Here is a 16850-nt window from a genome sequence, read left to right as displayed (position 1 = left end):
GTTCAGACCTTCAGTCGAGCATAACGCCAGATGCGGATCGGGACTAGTGCAATAGAGGGCGGTGAGAAGCGGCAGAATAATTTTATCGACTTGTGCATCCACCCGATGCACTTTTTGTCACTTTGATCCTCATTCTCCTTGTTCAATCCTCTTTGATCTACGGTTCTTTGGTGCGTTGCTAGATGCATGTGTTGACAGTTGATTTTCCAGTCCCTCTACTGTTACCTCCTGCGCACCATGGGCAGCTATCGGCCGGCTCCGCGCCGACAACAACATGATACCTGGCGCCCTTCAGATCGAGCATCCGGCCGCGGCCGTGACAATGAGCGTGAAAGAAGTGGCGATGACAATCGTAATCGTGCTTCTGCTCGAGAACAACCTAAGAAGTTGGCACCAGTCAGGTCGGGCGTGAGCAAGTCGAAGAAGGAACGTCAAAACAACCGCTCAACGCGAATCCACTCCCTCCGCAACCTCTTGGGCAAGAAGGCCGACTTGCCCATGACTGTTCGTCATGAGAAGGAGCGGGAACTGGCTGCTCTACTTCTGGAGCAGGAGAAAGCCGAGGTCACCCAGAATGCTAGAAGAAATCTGCAACGCTATCATTTTGTCCGTTTCATGGAGCGCCAGAAGGCTACAAGGGCCCTGAAGAAACTTGTCAAGCTGCGATCGTCGCCTTCATACAAGGATGAATACAAGAAGAAGCTGGAAAATATGATCCACGAGGCCGAGGTGGATGTGGCATACACTCAGTATGCGCCACTAGGAGAAAAGTACATCAGTTTGTACGTGGGAGGAGAGAGCCAAGTTGACAAAAAAGAGGTGGCCAAGAAAACCTACGCCATACTGGACACAAGCCAGCGTGACGAGTTTCGTGCCATTTCCGACGAGCTGGCCCAAATCGTTCGGACAGCGTCTGGTGTCAAACCCCCATTGTGGTATGAAGTCGAGAAGTACATGGCTGAAGGCCAAGACAAATTGAATGCTCTTCGAGAAGGGAGATTGACGGCGCATAAAGTGGACAAAGAGCTCACGAGCGTTGGGGGCAAGGAACAAGCATCTCTGCGGAGGCTGCAACAGCATACGTCCGAGGCAAAGCCATCATGGCTCGACGATGATGGTATGATTGATCCGGCTGATTTAGATAGCGAAGACGACGAGCAGCCCGGTGGCGTCCAAATAAGACGAAACCACGATGACGCAGACGACGACGAAGACATGAGTGATGGCGGATTTTTCGAACGCTGAAATATGCCCTTTTGATGATGTTAACGACTTTGAGATACCCCGGCATGGAAGAGGCGAATGGAGTCAGACTAATAAAACGCAATGAGCTTGAAGACCGCCCGTCGAACACATCAGTATCTAGATACAAGATTTACAAGGGTTTTATTGGCGACTCGTACTGCTCGATTCACGAAACCAAACAAGACTTGACTTACTTGATCATCTTTCATGCTTGCGGTTCCCTAGCTGGCTCATCTAAGCTCGCCACCCAAACGCATTGTCTTTAAACACAACAGAAGTACAGATACGTCCTGTTGCACATCGCATCAACCACACACTTGACGACTATCTACCAGGAGCGATCGCGTCCGGTTACCTTTGCGATGGGCCAAATTGATAATATCACCTCTGTCCATTGTTCTATTATATTTATGGTGCGTGACCCTAACAGGCAGCCAATTGACATCACCAATCCGCGTGGTGAAGAATACGGAGTCTGCGCAAGACTATTACCTCGAGAAGCAGCCCTGAGAACGCAGCCCTTACGTCTCACTCTCTTCCGATGACAAATGTGAGCATGACGACGTCGCCCATCTAGATCTAAACGCCTGACTACCTCCAGAGCAGTCGCGGCGAGGTATTCCGAACGTCCTCACTATTGCCAACAGCCCGATGCTCACTTGAGTCTGCCCTTATCACGTACGGTTTACCTTCTCATCAGCTGCTCACGGTCTTCAGTCATGCTGCTACCAGCGCCAACAACTTGTATTAACCTTACCCATGGTGTCACGATTTCAGGGTATAAAAGAAGTACCCGAAGCAGCAGCACCATCTCAAGTACCACGACCGTTCTTCTTACACCCACACAACTACACTACTAATACTACCACCGTCACACATACACACACTACTACGACCTTCAGAGTCAGCAATAGCAATTCTCGACACGACATACTTTCTCATTTCTACCGCCATAAAGGATCACGCCTCTTTTTCCGCTTTGCGAACCTTACCACGATGTCCGACAATCCATATTCGTACTCGCCGGAGAGAAGCAATGACCGCAGCATTGACTCCTTGTACTTTTCGAATACCTCGACCCGAAGCAGCGTCGGCACCAACCCGGGTGGCCAGAGCTCCAGCGCCCGCAGCGAGTCCACCCTGGACAACTGGGGCGCCGAGATCGACAGACGATACATAGGAAACACGTCCTCGCGAGACTTTGCATACGACAAGTCCGACCCGAAACACACCACTGCCTATCTTTTGCCCGACAAGAAGAGATGAGAAGAAGCGTTTGTACAAAAAACGTGTTCAACTCTCTCTTCCCAGACGTGCACATAGGAAACGTGATACTGGGATCTGGCTCTGATGATGTGCTATGTGTTTTGTGAATGGATGGATGGATGAGTCGTGCTTAGTCAGACAGGGACACATGATATACCTGGATGGAGGACAACCCGTGTTTATTTTATTGGGACTCTGTCGAGGCTTTCTGGAACAATTCACCTTGGGCTGCCGAGATGGCGGTGGAAATGTGGATGGACAAGGTACTGTATGGAGGGCACGTATGCATGCATGGGTGCGTATGTGGTCCCCGGTGTATCACTCGATGAGTGCATGCATGGATGGGGTAGTATGATGGATACAGACAGGTACATTGTTTTGTAGATAGCCACCTGGCCGGTAGCTGATACTCGACCCCTCGACCACTCTGAACCGTCTCCTGAGTCGGCAGCCAAGTTTGACAAAGTACCAACAGCAAGTACCTTATCTGATAGCATGTACCGATGGATAATCTCTCCGGGGATTGTGTGGACAATCAGATCAAATACATACAGTAGCAGCTACTTACCAAGGTAGCTAAGGTACGGAGGTAACGAGGTACGTAGGTAGGTACTTAACTTGCTCTACGTATCTGAGGCAACGGAGTGCTTCTGCTCGATATTTGGGTATCTACCTGAAGACTTAGTTACAGAGTTGCTAGGTAGGTTAGCCAGCGAGGTTATAGGAATGGGGAAGTACTTACTGGACGTGCCACGCCTCAAAGTATCTTAAGTTAGTAATGAATGGGCAACTGCTGGTCCCTCTCACCCTTTTCCCGGGAGCGTCTTACGGCGCCGCGTCAATTGACCTCGGGCTGATTCCCGGAACTGTACCGTCGATCACTTGCCAGTTGCCAGTTGCCGTAGAACTAGTTAGCGCCTTGACACAGCCGTCGAGGGAGGCGACAAGGGTCTGTGACAATCACGGCCACAGGTCATCCAAACTCAGACCTGCGAAGTCCCAATCTCAACGGGGAAACGGAGGAGAACCTATAATGAGACCTTCACAGTGAGACCATCGATCATGTGGAACATCGAAGGTGGGAATCGTGTCGCATTACAATCGATTTATACAAACGGGACGTCCATGTCGAGCTTGCGCATCGCCTCTCTCCAATCGACCCATGTATCGGCAACTTCTTGGTTCGTCATGACTGCTTTTACCGCTCGAGCATTCCAGATTTGCCCGAGCAGGGTTTGTTGGTTCGACATATTCCTCATGCCGACAGTTTCCGCATTCTCCAGCAGGCTCTTGAAGCTGGCTTTGTCGGCCTCTTCGTATGCCTCCGCCGCTGCGACGAAGACTGGCCACACGGCGAAGGTGCCTCCACAAATCTCGAAAAAGGACGACACAAGGGCGAGCACCGCAGATACAAGAGGCGACAGTTCACGAGGTGACAGTCGATCACAGACTTGATAATGATATATCAGGGTTGCCGCCTGAAAGGCCTGCAGGTGCAGATACTGAGGATCTTGCTTCGCCGGGTCGAGGCTTGTCGTTCGGAGAAGGGCTACAGGGGGAACTTCGCGTTGATACTTCAAGAGGGTCTGATTCAGCCGGAGCGAGACGGTGATCGTCGAGTCGTCAGCATTTTCTTGGTCACGCTGAGCTGCAATGGTGTTAATGCTGGCTATCGTCTCCATAATCGAGCTCGAAGTCCCCATCGTCCATCCGTAGCCGGGATTGCTCATTAGTTCCTGGCTCAACATGCTACGAACATGGTTCGTCTGGGGGCTATCCGTGTCGCTTGCATCGTTTGCAACAAAGCCACAGGACTCAGAGCCCGTCTTGAGCAGGTGACAGCTCTGAGTTACGTACCAGGCTTCTGGTGAGCTCACCCATGATTTCGCTTTCTGATGATATTGAAGAAACCTCCAGGCAGCCTGCAAATGATACCTCCAAACTTTCGAGCTTCCTCGCGACAACTATAACCTCCTCGTCAGAAAGTTTGTCCCATTGCACAGAGGCTACAGATTATATTACTTACCTCTAGCAGTAGGAATGTGAGCATTGTGGTTAGTAATCCAACATAGTCCGCGGAATCCTCTAGGATACAGGCGCGCAGCTCTGCCATTGCCGAGGAGTAGAGTCTTGTCCCCAGCGCAGTCATGACGTCTCGGTCGACGGCGCCTTTATGGACCAGGCAAAACGCCGCCAGAGCCATCAGTGCATGTAGAAGGTAGTTTTTACCCTCCTGATGGCTGAGATGAAGAGCGATGGCCGGATATCGTAGATATGGGTTTCGAGCTTCGTGAATGGGTACCAATGTCGGTGCGACCGCAGTGAGATAGATATTGAAAAGTCGAGCATCGGATTGACTGAGCCTATTCTCTGCTCGGATAGGTGGTGGGATGGACACCTGAAGGAAATCAACCGACGACTCTGGCTCGACGGTGGGCCTGTGAGAGACGCTGCTGGGGGAAGCCAGATCCTCTGTGAACTCCCTCGGCAAGCTGCCCCCTGGGAAGCTAAGGCAAGAGTGAGAAGGACTCGCGTCTCCCAGTAGCGCCCTCGATACATCCTCCACGTCGAAAGAAGCACCGTAGTCTAGGATGCTTTTGACCATCCAGGACGAGTCTGGTGCAACGCGAAAGGCCGAGAAGGGCGGACATGACAATCCATCTGGCACATCCTCGCCGTCAAAATCACAGGTACGAATCAACTCGTCGAGCTCCAGAGATGATAGAACAGGGTGATCCTGCCAGGTCCGATCTGTGGTGGACCCATTAACGTCGTTGCACACAACGGCAACGTAGGACTCACCTGGCTCGAGGGAGCGTCTTCCGTTGTGGCGATAGGTCTTCTGGTCAGCTGAAACCCACACCAGATTTTGCTGATAGCCACTGCATTCCAGCCCAGTCTTGCGACAACGGCCACAGGAAGGTCGAAGTTTGTCGCACTGGCCTCCTTCAGTTGGTGTCTGCCGAACATTGACCCAAAACGTACCTTGACTTTTCGCTCGCGGCACCGCCAGCATCCCTAGACCATGGCGGTCAGCATCAAGACAGGTCGGTTCCGGAGTGTGTGGCCAACCGTGAACGTTCGTTCGTAGCCGGTGGACTTCTTGGTCTCATCGCCGGTGCAACGTACTCTCGAGGAGGCACTATTCATTTCGAAAACAGAACAAGAGGCACCAGCACATCGTTGTAACAGCCCAAGCTCGTCATAGACTACTTATTTCTTGAACTACTCAGAAGTGCCGAGTAGGTGGATGCAAGACGAAACATATTGATAAGATTTTGGCAATCCATAGCGAGACTGCGGGCACCGGTCACCTGGAAGTGTTGCAAGAGATAAGCTGATAGCTTGCAAACCCTGGCCTGTAGCGAGAAGAGCGTGGACTAGTTAGTTGACCCACCACGGCCTCGGGCTTCCAGGCACACCTCCTCAGTCCTACAGATAGTGTGTTGTTGAAGACCGTGCTGATACTTCAGAAGCATTCCAAGGATGCTTATCGGATCTTCTTCTCTCTTGCATTCAAGGACATCCCTCATTAATGTCTTGACTAACGCAGGTCTCCCTGTTCTTGGCGACGTTACAACTTGTAGATCTATCCAGTTTCGAGACTTGTCAGCTTCCTCCAGCTCTATCGTCTTTCAATCTCTATGCGCTTAGGAACTCCTTAACCTGTTCGGACCAATTTGGTGCTCTGCACCGAAGTCAGCCAGTACACAACTTCTTGCCCGCAGCGGTTACTTACCTCTTGTAGTCCCATATAGCAGGCACGTTTCCTTCTTTCAGGCCATCAATCGACTTGATCATCGCAGGGCCCAGGCCTTCGTCTTTGATCTGCTGTAGTGGATAGACATATTCATGGATTATGAAGATGCGCGCGCCACTAACTGGAAGCCTAAAGAGAGTCTGCAACTCACAACGAAGGTAGATCTAAAGGCCCTGTAAGCGTCCTCCATTGGGTTGAATTTGCGGAGATAGAGGCCAGTGAAGTGATATGAGAGGAAGAGTCCACACACATACCTTGGCTGGATTTACATCACCAGATACTGGACCCAGATAGTCCTTGTCGGTAAGTTGACTCGCTGTCTGCGAAGCCTTAATCGAGATGGCCCACTTGGTGAAACTCGTCAGTTGGCCCAGAATTTTTCAGGCTTCACTCACATTTGTCCGACAAACGACTCTTCCGACTTCCAATTTACGGAAGTAACGATCCATGCTCATCTCAAGCCTTTCCTTATATCCCGGCACACGCTGATGTAAATCCTTCAAGGAGCCACCCAGCCGTTTCCGAGGGTCGCTCCTGTTTGGAAAGGCCCACATCAGTGCATTCAGCGCAAAGCCATCCTCTTCATTGTCGCTTTGAGGCGTCATGAACAATACGTCATCGTCCAGGTTTCGATTGAGGATCTCAAGTGTTTGCCGTCCATCCTTGGGCGGTGTCATTGGAAGATGCTCTCCCGACACCTTGTTTTCCAATACTTGGCGATCGGGAAACAGCGTAAATATCGTAGGGTACCGCTGCGGCAGCCATTGGTGAACGAGATAGGTGTAGAACTCGTGCACAGCGGGTAGACCGCGTGGTAGGCAAGCAAGCACTTCGGGTCTGCTAGCGGCAACATCGCGTCGAGCCTTAAGCCGTTCAAGATAACTCGAGTCGATGTGTATGATATGGTTGATATCTGTGTTTTGAAGACCTGACTGTCTGTGAGCAAAGATCTCCTCAACAAGATTGCCCCTCGGGCCGACAAGGTGACATGGAACAGTATGACAAAATGGAAACATACCCATCGTCATGAAGTACTTTGGCTGAAATTTGTACACACGTCGCGGTTCCGCGTTGGAATAATCATAGTCCTCAAGCGGCGTGATGGCGCCCATCTTCATCGTGTCTTTCTTGTTCAACAAGGTATATTTCTCCGGAGGCGGGGTTTGCTACACGTAAAGCTCAGCATGGTTTCGAGTGAAGGTATATTCACGAACCGTCTTCTGGCCGACACACCGATGCTTCAACACCCTGCGCGTATTCGTAACCATTCCCAGAATTAGAATCACACATAGCGGTAATACGAATTGAGCCGGAACCATGAACAGATTCATTTTGATTGTTGATCCTAAGTCTCCTGTTGGCTCTTGAGAATGAGGTTGACTCAGTCTTCTGACTCGGTGATTCTGGAGGAATAATGCAGATTCGACGTTTGATTGCAAATCGCCGTCGCTATTGACTGCCGTGTAAGGTTACCACCTTGCCGCAAAGCAAGGGTCCTGCAACAGGCTCCACTTCGAGATAGGCAGGGCAAAGTGTGAGTTCAAGCCGTGTTCCCGGGCCAGTGACTTCGCCCTGGAGTACATCTATAAATCACTCGCGGTGGTCGCGATCCCAATGCTCACTTTCGAGATATATTTCCTGCCAATTGAGAACACACTGCTGTTCATTACCGGCATGTTCGCGTAATCTCTAACGGCGCAAATACAAACTACAACCTACAGGCCTTGGCGGACTGCGAGGCGTCAGCAAGAAGCAATTCAACAACGATAACGGAGACTCACATTCTCAAAACAGCAACTCACATGATGGCGAACGGGACATCTATCAAAAGGACTCCCGTACCGGCGCCTCTCGAAGACGACGAAAGTCCAGCGCTTCTTCATCGGTCGCTGCGTCTCCGGCCGTACAATGTCTCCTCGGCGAAGGGCATTTACATCACCCTGAAAGACGGACGGAGGGTGATGGACGGCTCTGCCGGCGCCGCGGTCGCTTGCATCGGACGCGGTAACGATGAAGTCGCTGCCGCCGTGGCTGCGCAGTTACAGACAGGTGTCAGCTACCTCAACTCTGTGGCCTTTACTACCGACGCCGCCGAGGAGCTGGCGCATTTCCTGATCGACGGCCCGCACGGGGGTGGTCGCTTCGGGTTTGAACGCGCTTACTTCGTCAGCAGCGGCAGCGAGGCCAACGACGCGGCGTTAAAACTAGCCCGACAGTATTTTTTTGAGAAGGACGGGGCGGAAACCCTGCGCACAAGGTACGTCGCGAGACGTCAGGCGTTTCACGGGACAACTGTTGGTGGGATGAATGTCAGTAGCTTCGTCGCGAGAAAAGTTCCGTTCGCGAATTTTCAGCTGCAGAATGTTAGCTGGGTCACGCCCGCATATCAGTATCAATACTCGAACTGGCAGCAGGGTGAGACCGAAGACGAGTTTGCGGCGAGGTTAGTCGTGGAGCTGGATGAGCACTTCCAATCTCTAGGTCCCGAGACTGTCATTGCCTTCATTGCTGAGCCACTTGTGGGCGCGACGAGCGGGTGCACGCCCGCCCCCAGAGGATACTTTAAGGGTGTGCGCGAGGTCTGTGACAAGTATGGGATAGTTTTAATCCTAGACGAAGTCATGTGTGGCATGGGCCGAACAGGGACGCTATTCGCTTTCGAACAGGAAAGTATCGTGCCAGATATTATAACCATCGGTAAGGGTCTGGGAGGTGGCTATCTCCCAGTTGCTGGCGTGCTCGTGCACAAGAAGATTATTGATGTTTTGAGAAAGGGCACTAGTAGCTTCAACCACGGTCACACATACCAGGCCCATCCGGTTGGCTGTGCGGCGACAATAGCGGTTCAAAAAATTGTGCGCCGTGAGAAGTTCGTTGAGAATGTCGCCCGACTGGGTAAATGGTTACACCCACTGCTACTTGAGACATTTAGCAGCTTGAAATACGTCGGCAACATTCGAGGACGAGGCCTGTTCTGGGGTATCGAGTTTGTGCAGAACAAAGCCACCCGAGAGCCATTTCCTTCTTCGCTGGGCTTTGGGCTTCGATATCAGGCGACCTGTTTTGAGCTAGGCCTGGCTGTCTACCCTGGAACGGGTACAGTTGACGGCAAAATGGGGGATCACTGTATCTTGAGCCCGCCCTACAACGTGACGGAGGAGGAGCTGAGAAAGATGGTTCAGATCATGAAGCAGGCATACGGTCAACTAGAGAGACAAGTTGACGGTGAAATGACTCAAAAGCAAGGAGGCAATGGAGTTGTAGAGACTTCTTAACGCTCAATACAATTAAAAAGGCGGTTGAAGATTGTTGTCGCGGGTTTTGCGTCGAACTGCTAAAGCAGCAACGAAAGAGTAAAGCAGCAACATGCAGTGAAAGGGGCGGCGGAGTCGAGGTTCAGCCTCGCTGCTGAAGTCAATCATGACACCGCCCCATATCAAGCCCTCGTAGAAGGGCAGAAAACTGCTCTCTCGCCGACCATGTCTGTGCTCAAACATACCCAGTGTCTCATACCAGATGTGTACGTGTAACACTGGGTACTGGTTTCTCTGGATTTTGTCCTGCGCAATAGAGTATTGGCGACTTTCATCTCGTGTGGACTCACACTGTTTCAGGAGAGCGAGGATCAATGGATCGCAGTGGAGCATCAAGCGACCGATCATCCCTGACTGTTCTGGATGTCTGGCGCTCGTTGCTCGGAGTGACATGGCTCATCCCTGAACTTCCCATCTGCACCTCGTTTCCTTTGGCGTGATTGTTGGCCAACCACAAGGGTGATTGAGGTGAGTTATTAGGCGATTGTGCCTTCCCAAGCCACTGCCTTCGTCCTGGATGTTTCCTACTGCCTCCTCAGGTCTTGCGATGTCTGGCTACCTCTTCAAGAATCATGAGACGCAGCGACTCGTCACTATCAAATACGGATGAATCTCAAGTCGGCCTTTTGAACGAGAAACGCGACTACTATCATGACGATCGAGCAGCAACAGGCTCTGCATCAACAGCCTGGCTGAGGAATCCAACCTCCAACAGAATCCTACTCAGTTGGCCATGTCTGCCTCTGCGACACTTTGGTCGATCACTCAGTCAGGCACTACAGATATTGCTACCGAGTTTCCTTCAGCCCCGACAACAACATGTTTGTGGCAAGAGTGACAGCCTGCCACCAACAGCATTCTTGGACGGCATGCGTGGGCTCGCGGCATTTGTGGTTTTCATATGCCATTTAACCTATGGCTCTTTCGAAATTGGTCATGCATGGGGAGCAGACCCAGATCCAGAATCCCACGACCAGAACGACCACGTCAACAAAGAATTTTTCCGTCTTCCCATTGTTCGACTGCTATACAGTGGCCCTCCGATGGTCGCCATCTTCTTCGTCATTTCTGGCTACGCTCTCAGCTGCAAACCCATCAAGCAGATGAGATCGCAAAATCATGAACAACTCATGACCAGTATGAGCTCGGCCATCTTTCGCCGTGGCCTCCGATTATTTCTACCTTGCTTTGCCTCAACATTTCTCGTCATATGTCTGGCTCAACTCGGCTTATACCAGAGAACTGAGGTCTACGTGGGTCAAGTGCGTATGCAGCGCGAGGACCACTGCTACACCCAGCCTAACCCTTGGCTACAATTCATCGACTGGTTACAACAGATGCACATCTTTGTCGACGTCTTTAATTGGTCGTTGTATGCCGGCTCGATCGAACTCGACCGCCACCTGTGGACCATTCCTGCCGAGTTTCGGTGCAGTCTGGGTCTTTTTCTCAGCCACATGATGGTCGCTAGAATGTCTACCAAACTTCGCATCATGACCCTCTCAGCGCTGACGGTGTGGGGAGCGTCGTGGGATCGATGGGAGCTCTGTCCCTTCTGGGCTGGCGCGATAATTGTAGAGTTGGATATCATACAACTCACCAAGACGACCGATCTACCTTCTACAACGCCGAATTCTAAAGAGCACCCACAATGCAAACGAACCGTGTCCGGGATGTTCTACGGAGCCCTGTTTCTGATATCGTTGTTTCTCCTTTCATACCCAGACGCCGCCGGCCACGCAACGCCAGGCTACATCACGCTTACCAAACTGATCCCTGCCGCGTTCACGCAAAAACATCGCTTCTGGCCCACGATAGGTGCCGTCATGATCGTATGGTCGTCTTGTCGGTCGAGAGTGCTGCGCGGTCACGTCTTCTGTTTTGGTCTCGTACAATATCTCGGCAAGATCAGCTTTCCACTGTACGTTATGCATGGCCCGATCATACATACGCTGGGATACTCGGTATGTACCTGCTTTTCTGTAGTTCGTGTACAACGCACTGCCAACGGATGACTGACTATTCGGGTTTCAGATTCTTCCCAAAACTCCGATCCACGAAACACCCGAAATCATGCGCCAATTCGAACTCGATTTTCTGAAGGCGTCAATCGTCATCGTTATGGCAGTCATCTGGGCGGCGGATGTGTTTTTGAGATTGGTGGACACACCGTGCGTCAATCTGGCCAGACGCCTCGAGAAGAAGTTATTTGTTTCGTGACGACGAAAGACTCTGGTACGTTTTATAGATTGTACACTGCAGAACACTACGGACGTCGTCGTTCGGTGATGGTCGGTTCATTCTGGATACGTGAGCCTTCCCGGCCGACCGCTGAGGCTCTACGGAAGATCTCAGCCTTGTCTACACATGAAGAGGCTGAGATTGAGTCTTGACACATCCTGTGACTATCATCGCTCAATACATATTCAGCTAGATATTCATGAATAGATCGGTGTAGAAGATACAGACGTATAAATCTCTCTTCCTGCCCTTCGAGTGTCGTCGGCAGTACAAGTACTGTAAGCTTACAACTCCAACCCTCCCCACTCAGCCTGGAACTCGAGTCTCTCCTTATCCAAAATACTCTCAACATCCAACCTATTCTTTCCTTGTTGACTCTCAGTCACGACACCGTCGTCCAGAAACTTCAACCCATCCATGGCCTTCCCGTCACACGCTTGCCCGAGAGTGAGAAAGGCAAAGTGTCCACCTACGACAGGACGCGCAAAGAAATTTGGCCCGGGAAACCCGCCGCGGCCCTCGGTCATGTGGAGATCAGTCAGCGGACGATCCGTGGCTGTCTCGTTCACCCACTTGGCCACGCTCTGCAGGATCCCCGCGCGCACCTTGGGCGCGGCGACGCTCATGGCGAAGAATTCCCAATCTGTCTTGGTGTACAGGTGCCTCGAGTCAAGGGGCAGCCCATACTTCTGACGCACGGCCCAGTACCAGTCGCTCTGAAGCTGGTAGACGTGTTTGGGGACAAAGCCGTCCTTGTCGCCCGCTATACCCTTCTTGAGCGGTTTCTGATATTCGTACCGACCACCGATGCTGCTCGGTACACTATCGGCCTCGTGCTCAGACGAGTTCCCAGAGCCGAGGTGGAAGCACAGCAGGCTATCGGCGTAGAGATTGTATGTCGTTGTCCAGGAGCCGTACCAGTCATATGCGAGTTTGGCGTGCGTCTTGTCCCGCGAGATTCCCAGTTCTTCCCATCTGGCAATGTAGACTTTGGAAATGTTATTGTAGGTTTTGACGTCTTCGTGGTTCTCGACGAGTTCCGACAAGCCTGCCATTGCTTTGATACCGATAATGCCCTTCAATGCAAGATTCGTTTGGAGAGCCAGCCAGCCCGCAAAGTCGTCTGTTGACAACTGGTTGTGTGGCTCCAAGGAGAATTCGACCAGATAGCCGGTCCACTGCTTCCACAACCGATAGCTCTTACTCACCCACTTCTTAGCTTTGCGCAAACTTTCGGGTTGTCCAACATAAGCATCATCAATATACGAAAGACCACCTTGTGTGCCGACCGACAGAGGCGCGAGACTATCGCTTGACGATTTTGGTGTGGGCACGCCATTCATAGGTTGCCAGGTGGCTGAGACTGATGTGTTTCCGCCATTTTTAAGGGAATTCGCCAATGCTAATCCCATGATGAGAATGTTTCCACACTCCTCCACCGGCATATACTCATCACGCCCAAGAGGGTGACCGGTTGCATTGGGGAAATGAGCCCCCAAGTCGTGCATGGCATACTTATTGGGATACTGCCCACTCAACATGTGCTCAATTAAAGGTTCAAGCACGTAGCCAAGCCATCTGGGATTGGTGTACAAGAAGAAAGGGAAAGCAGGGAAGATGACGTCGATGGTCTGGAAATTCCCGTTGGACGAGATTTCCTTCAAGAACAAAATCGGGTTGTCAGGAGTACCGGAGAAGCTCGTCGCACCCAATACCTGTCGGGCAGATAGAGCAACAATATCCACGTAGTCTTCCGCTCCGGACTTGTAAGCATCAATGGCTAGCTGGGCGGAGTAGTTGGACGCTAGCTCTTTGGCCGAATAGAAATCCAGATGGTGGAATGTGAGAAGATTATCAACGGTGGTGAAATAGGATTCCCACAGTGGTCGCATGAAGGTCAACCCTCGAGCAGCGGCAAATTGCACGACTGGATCTTGGATGTGAGCAATTGTGAAGGTGATACTGTCGTGGCGGACTGACGTTGTGCTGTGGTTCATTGGGAAGGATTTTGAGAATGCGAAGACCGGCTCTTCGTCCATGATGGAGCGAAAGTTATTGTCGATAGCGTTCTGGAGGGTTCCGGTCCTCGAGAAGCGCTGCCTCAAGAGGGCAGACGTACCGACCTCATGTCGAGCATCCGCAGGAGCAGAGAAGTGCAGGGTACCCCATTCAGCACGATCCTGGTACTCGGTGAATAGTTGTTCAACCTCCCTCCGGAAATGCCATGTCTTGAACCCTTTACCCATGCCATCCAGAGGCCTCTGGTCAATCCCCCAGACGATCTTGCTGCCTCGGTCTCCACTCACCCACTGGCCGTTCAGGTCGATGTAGATGTCCAGTCCAACATTGCCGGACACATAGACAGTCAAATAACTCGCCGGGACGGATTGTCTGACGGTAGAAGTAGGGGTGATTGGGGATAGGAACGAGAGAGTTATATCTATATGGCTCGAGGCCGAGGAGGAGGACGGAAGAGGAATCGAGTAGGACAGGTTGGTGGTCGAGGCATCGTACTGGGCGCCATGGTAGATGGGATAAGAGACGGTGTAGCTGTTATGAGAATCAGTTCCTGCACAGAATATGTGGCCCTGGAGCATTTACTTGTCACCCTCGCGACGCAACGAGTCGTGCGGTCTTCCTAATAGCGGGAACACCGTTCGTGGCTCCGCGACACTGGCCAGAACAGAGAAGCCGATTTCCTGTCCGGTCCAGAACATTGGCCACCTTTCCCAAGGCGGATCTCTCGCGTTCTGTAGCCATGTGCTCAGGTAAGGGTTTCGCACAACCAGAGGTAGAACAGGGGGAGTCAATCGAGAGGACTCGACAACTGAGGGGAGGACGGCTGCCAGCACTGCCCAAGCGGAAACCAGCCGCATGATGAGGGTTATGGGGGAAGAGTAATGCTAGTTAGAACAGTTCCTCCAGAACAAGAGAACGAGACGCCGCTCCTGACGAACCTCGAGCTGGGTGAAGAGAATGTGCGGCAGTGAAAAAGACCTGGAGTTCGACCAGCAGAACCTCAAACGTACGCGCAGTTGGAGAGCAGCTGGTCAGCCGACGCACCCCCAAGAGACACAAATGACGGCATCTTCATATTACTGGTACTGTAGGCCAGCCTAACTAGTTAGTGGCCTACCTAGATACTTAGTGAGCTGTCTAACCCCAGCTATCCCCAAGTTTAGGCACTGGGCAAGGCCCCTATAGGCGTAACACCCCCCTATGGACTTCAATTCTAATACAGTAGGCCCCTGCACGCTTTAAACTCCCTCTAAGTCGGGGCACCACCTAGTGCGCCAACCCTGTAATGCGCCATCCTCCTCAACCACCATGCTATCGATTCATGCCTATTGTACAACGTCGACAACGTCGTTAATGTGCCATTCTATACATAGATTTGCGAATTGAGTCTTCTGTAATGCCTCGGACGAGAGTTTTGCCTGTTTAGCCCTATCTGTTCGATCCCATTGCTCCTGACGTTACTCTGCCTGTAGTTTAGCCTTCTTAACCTTCTTGATAGTAGCAAAGGCTTTATTTGAGTCTATTTCAACTCTTGTACACCTTGTAGTAGTCTTCTCCTTAACAAGAGTCGAGATCCTTGTTAACTTGTATGATTGTTCTGTTGATTACCATGAAAGTTGATTAATTACCTTGGCTGCTTTTTAAAGAACAAGACAAGCCTTCTTTCCAAGCGGAATATTTTGAAAGGCTTTATTTATTTGACTTCGAAGTTGATATCCACTTTTAAGTGTTATTGTAATAATACTAGAAGAGTGTTTTCGCTTTCTTATACGCGGAGTTTATAGTGTTTTTAAAGTAGATTATACTTATTAAATAACTTGAGAGGAATTAAGTACTTTGCTTGAGTTATATAAACTTAAATCTATTCCTTTTTAATTGGCTTCAATATATCGAGATATAAGAACTTTTAATCTCGCTTTTGAGTAATATTCAATAAATTAACTATATTATATAGATTATATTTCGATAAATCTTAATAAATTAGTGACCTTCTTTCGATAAATACGCTTTAAGATAAAAAATATACTAACATTAAGTGATTAAAAGATATATAATGAGTATAAAGATATATAGACTAACTAAATATTATATATAAAGTATATATATTAAGATAAGAGAGTGACTAAATATATTGTATATTTAATCGACTTAATTATTTTCTATTTATTAAAAAGAGAACGCTTCTTAAATACTATAAAGATAGTAACTAGCTTATAAATTAAGTATCTATCTAGATGGTAAAGTCTTCACTTAAGTGATAAATAATAAAAATCTATAGAACTCCTTAGAAACCTTGATTTATAATAGACCTAAGTCTATTATTAATTCTCTTTTTAACTTACAGACTAACCTTATATTTTTATATTCTTTATATATCTCTATAAGGCTAGTTCTATTAAAACCTTCGATTTTGTTGTCTCGCAATATATCGATAAACCTCGATTGTTATCTTTATTTTTAAGTCGATAAACCTTGACTATCGCCTCGCAATATATCGATAAACCTTAATTATTGCCTTTTTCAGCACAGCCTTAAGATCCTTTATAGGGCGATCCCAGCTGATTCTTTATTATTTTCAGTCTCTCTAGGCTTATTAAGGCATTTATTCGCGAAATGCCCTAATTGGCGACAAGAATAGCACTTAACAGCGCGCTTAGTCCTTCTTGGACTAGTTTTGGCAATCATTGCTGTCTCCTTAGGTTCCTGGTCCTTTAGACGCCTTGATTCGTTAATAATCGCATTGAATAAATTATCGAGATCTATATTATCGTCATTATTATTATCGCGATATTTTATTATTATAGCCGCAATAATAGGGCTATATTCACTCGAAAGGTTATTTAGCGCGAACGCCGCTATAATAGCCTTTGAAATAGGCTTATTTTATATAGCTAATTTATCGATATATCCCCGAATTTTAGCTAAATAGGCCTCGATTGAATTAGAACACCTCGCGAGAGTCGTTTCGAATAGCTGTTTAGCTATTATAAATTTTATACTGAATC

The 16850-nt window shown here is 49.7% G+C and overlaps 7 protein-coding genes across 7 annotated transcripts; 4 read left to right on the top strand and 3 right to left on the bottom strand.

The window, feature by feature from the left end:
* Positions 1–237: 237 nt before the first annotated feature.
* PV08_05288 (uncharacterized protein) lies at positions 238–1245 on the top strand (the record flags this gene model as incomplete). Its single annotated transcript, XM_016379632.1, has 1 exon — positions 238–1245. The coding sequence occupies one exon, from the start codon at positions 238–240 to the stop codon at positions 1243–1245; it is 1008 nt and encodes a 335-aa protein (XP_016235459.1).
* Positions 1246–2241: 996 nt separating this feature from the next.
* On the top strand, positions 2242–2511 carry PV08_05287 (uncharacterized protein; the record flags this gene model as incomplete). The annotated part of the gene is made up of 1 exon (XM_016379631.1): positions 2242–2511. The coding sequence occupies one exon, from the start codon at positions 2242–2244 to the stop codon at positions 2509–2511; it is 270 nt and encodes an 89-aa protein (XP_016235458.1).
* Positions 2512–3617: 1106 nt separating this feature from the next.
* Positions 3618–5527, bottom strand: PV08_05286 (uncharacterized protein; the record flags this gene model as incomplete). Its single annotated transcript, XM_016379630.1, has 2 exons — positions 3618–4475; positions 4538–5527. 2 exons carry the CDS (start codon positions 5525–5527, stop codon positions 3618–3620), a joined length of 1848 nt encoding a protein of 615 aa, XP_016235457.1.
* A 626-nt stretch (positions 5528–6153) lies between these two features.
* Positions 6154–7389, bottom strand: PV08_05285 (uncharacterized protein; the record flags this gene model as incomplete). Its single annotated transcript, XM_016379629.1, has 5 exons — positions 6154–6199; positions 6251–6435; positions 6526–6618; positions 6667–7199; positions 7290–7389. 5 exons carry the CDS (start codon positions 7387–7389, stop codon positions 6154–6156), a joined length of 957 nt encoding a protein of 318 aa, XP_016235456.1.
* Positions 7390–8076: 687 nt separating this feature from the next.
* PV08_05284 (uncharacterized protein) lies at positions 8077–9546 on the top strand (the record flags this gene model as incomplete). The annotated part of the gene is made up of 1 exon (XM_016379628.1): positions 8077–9546. One exon carries the CDS (start codon positions 8077–8079, stop codon positions 9544–9546), a length of 1470 nt encoding a protein of 489 aa, XP_016235455.1.
* A 611-nt stretch (positions 9547–10157) lies between these two features.
* PV08_05283 (uncharacterized protein) lies at positions 10158–11805 on the top strand (the record flags this gene model as incomplete). Its single annotated transcript, XM_016379627.1, has 2 exons — positions 10158–11549; positions 11620–11805. The coding sequence occupies 2 exons, from the start codon at positions 10158–10160 to the stop codon at positions 11803–11805; spliced, it is 1578 nt and encodes a 525-aa protein (XP_016235454.1).
* A 305-nt stretch (positions 11806–12110) lies between these two features.
* Positions 12111–14702, bottom strand: PV08_05282 (uncharacterized protein; the record flags this gene model as incomplete). Its single annotated transcript, XM_016379626.1, has 2 exons — positions 12111–14376; positions 14428–14702. The coding sequence occupies 2 exons, from the start codon at positions 14700–14702 to the stop codon at positions 12111–12113; spliced, it is 2541 nt and encodes an 846-aa protein (XP_016235453.1).
* Positions 14703–16850: the final 2148 nt, after the last annotated feature.

The sequence above is a fragment of the Exophiala spinifera genome, assembly GCF_000836115.1.
Source record: "Exophiala spinifera strain CBS 89968 unplaced genomic scaffold supercont1.4, whole genome shotgun sequence".
In the NCBI taxonomy this organism is placed as follows: Eukaryota; Fungi; Ascomycota; class Eurotiomycetes; order Chaetothyriales; family Herpotrichiellaceae; genus Exophiala; species Exophiala spinifera.
Note: the sequence above shows the minus strand (reverse complement) of the source record. Positions and strands in the feature narration are given on the sequence as shown.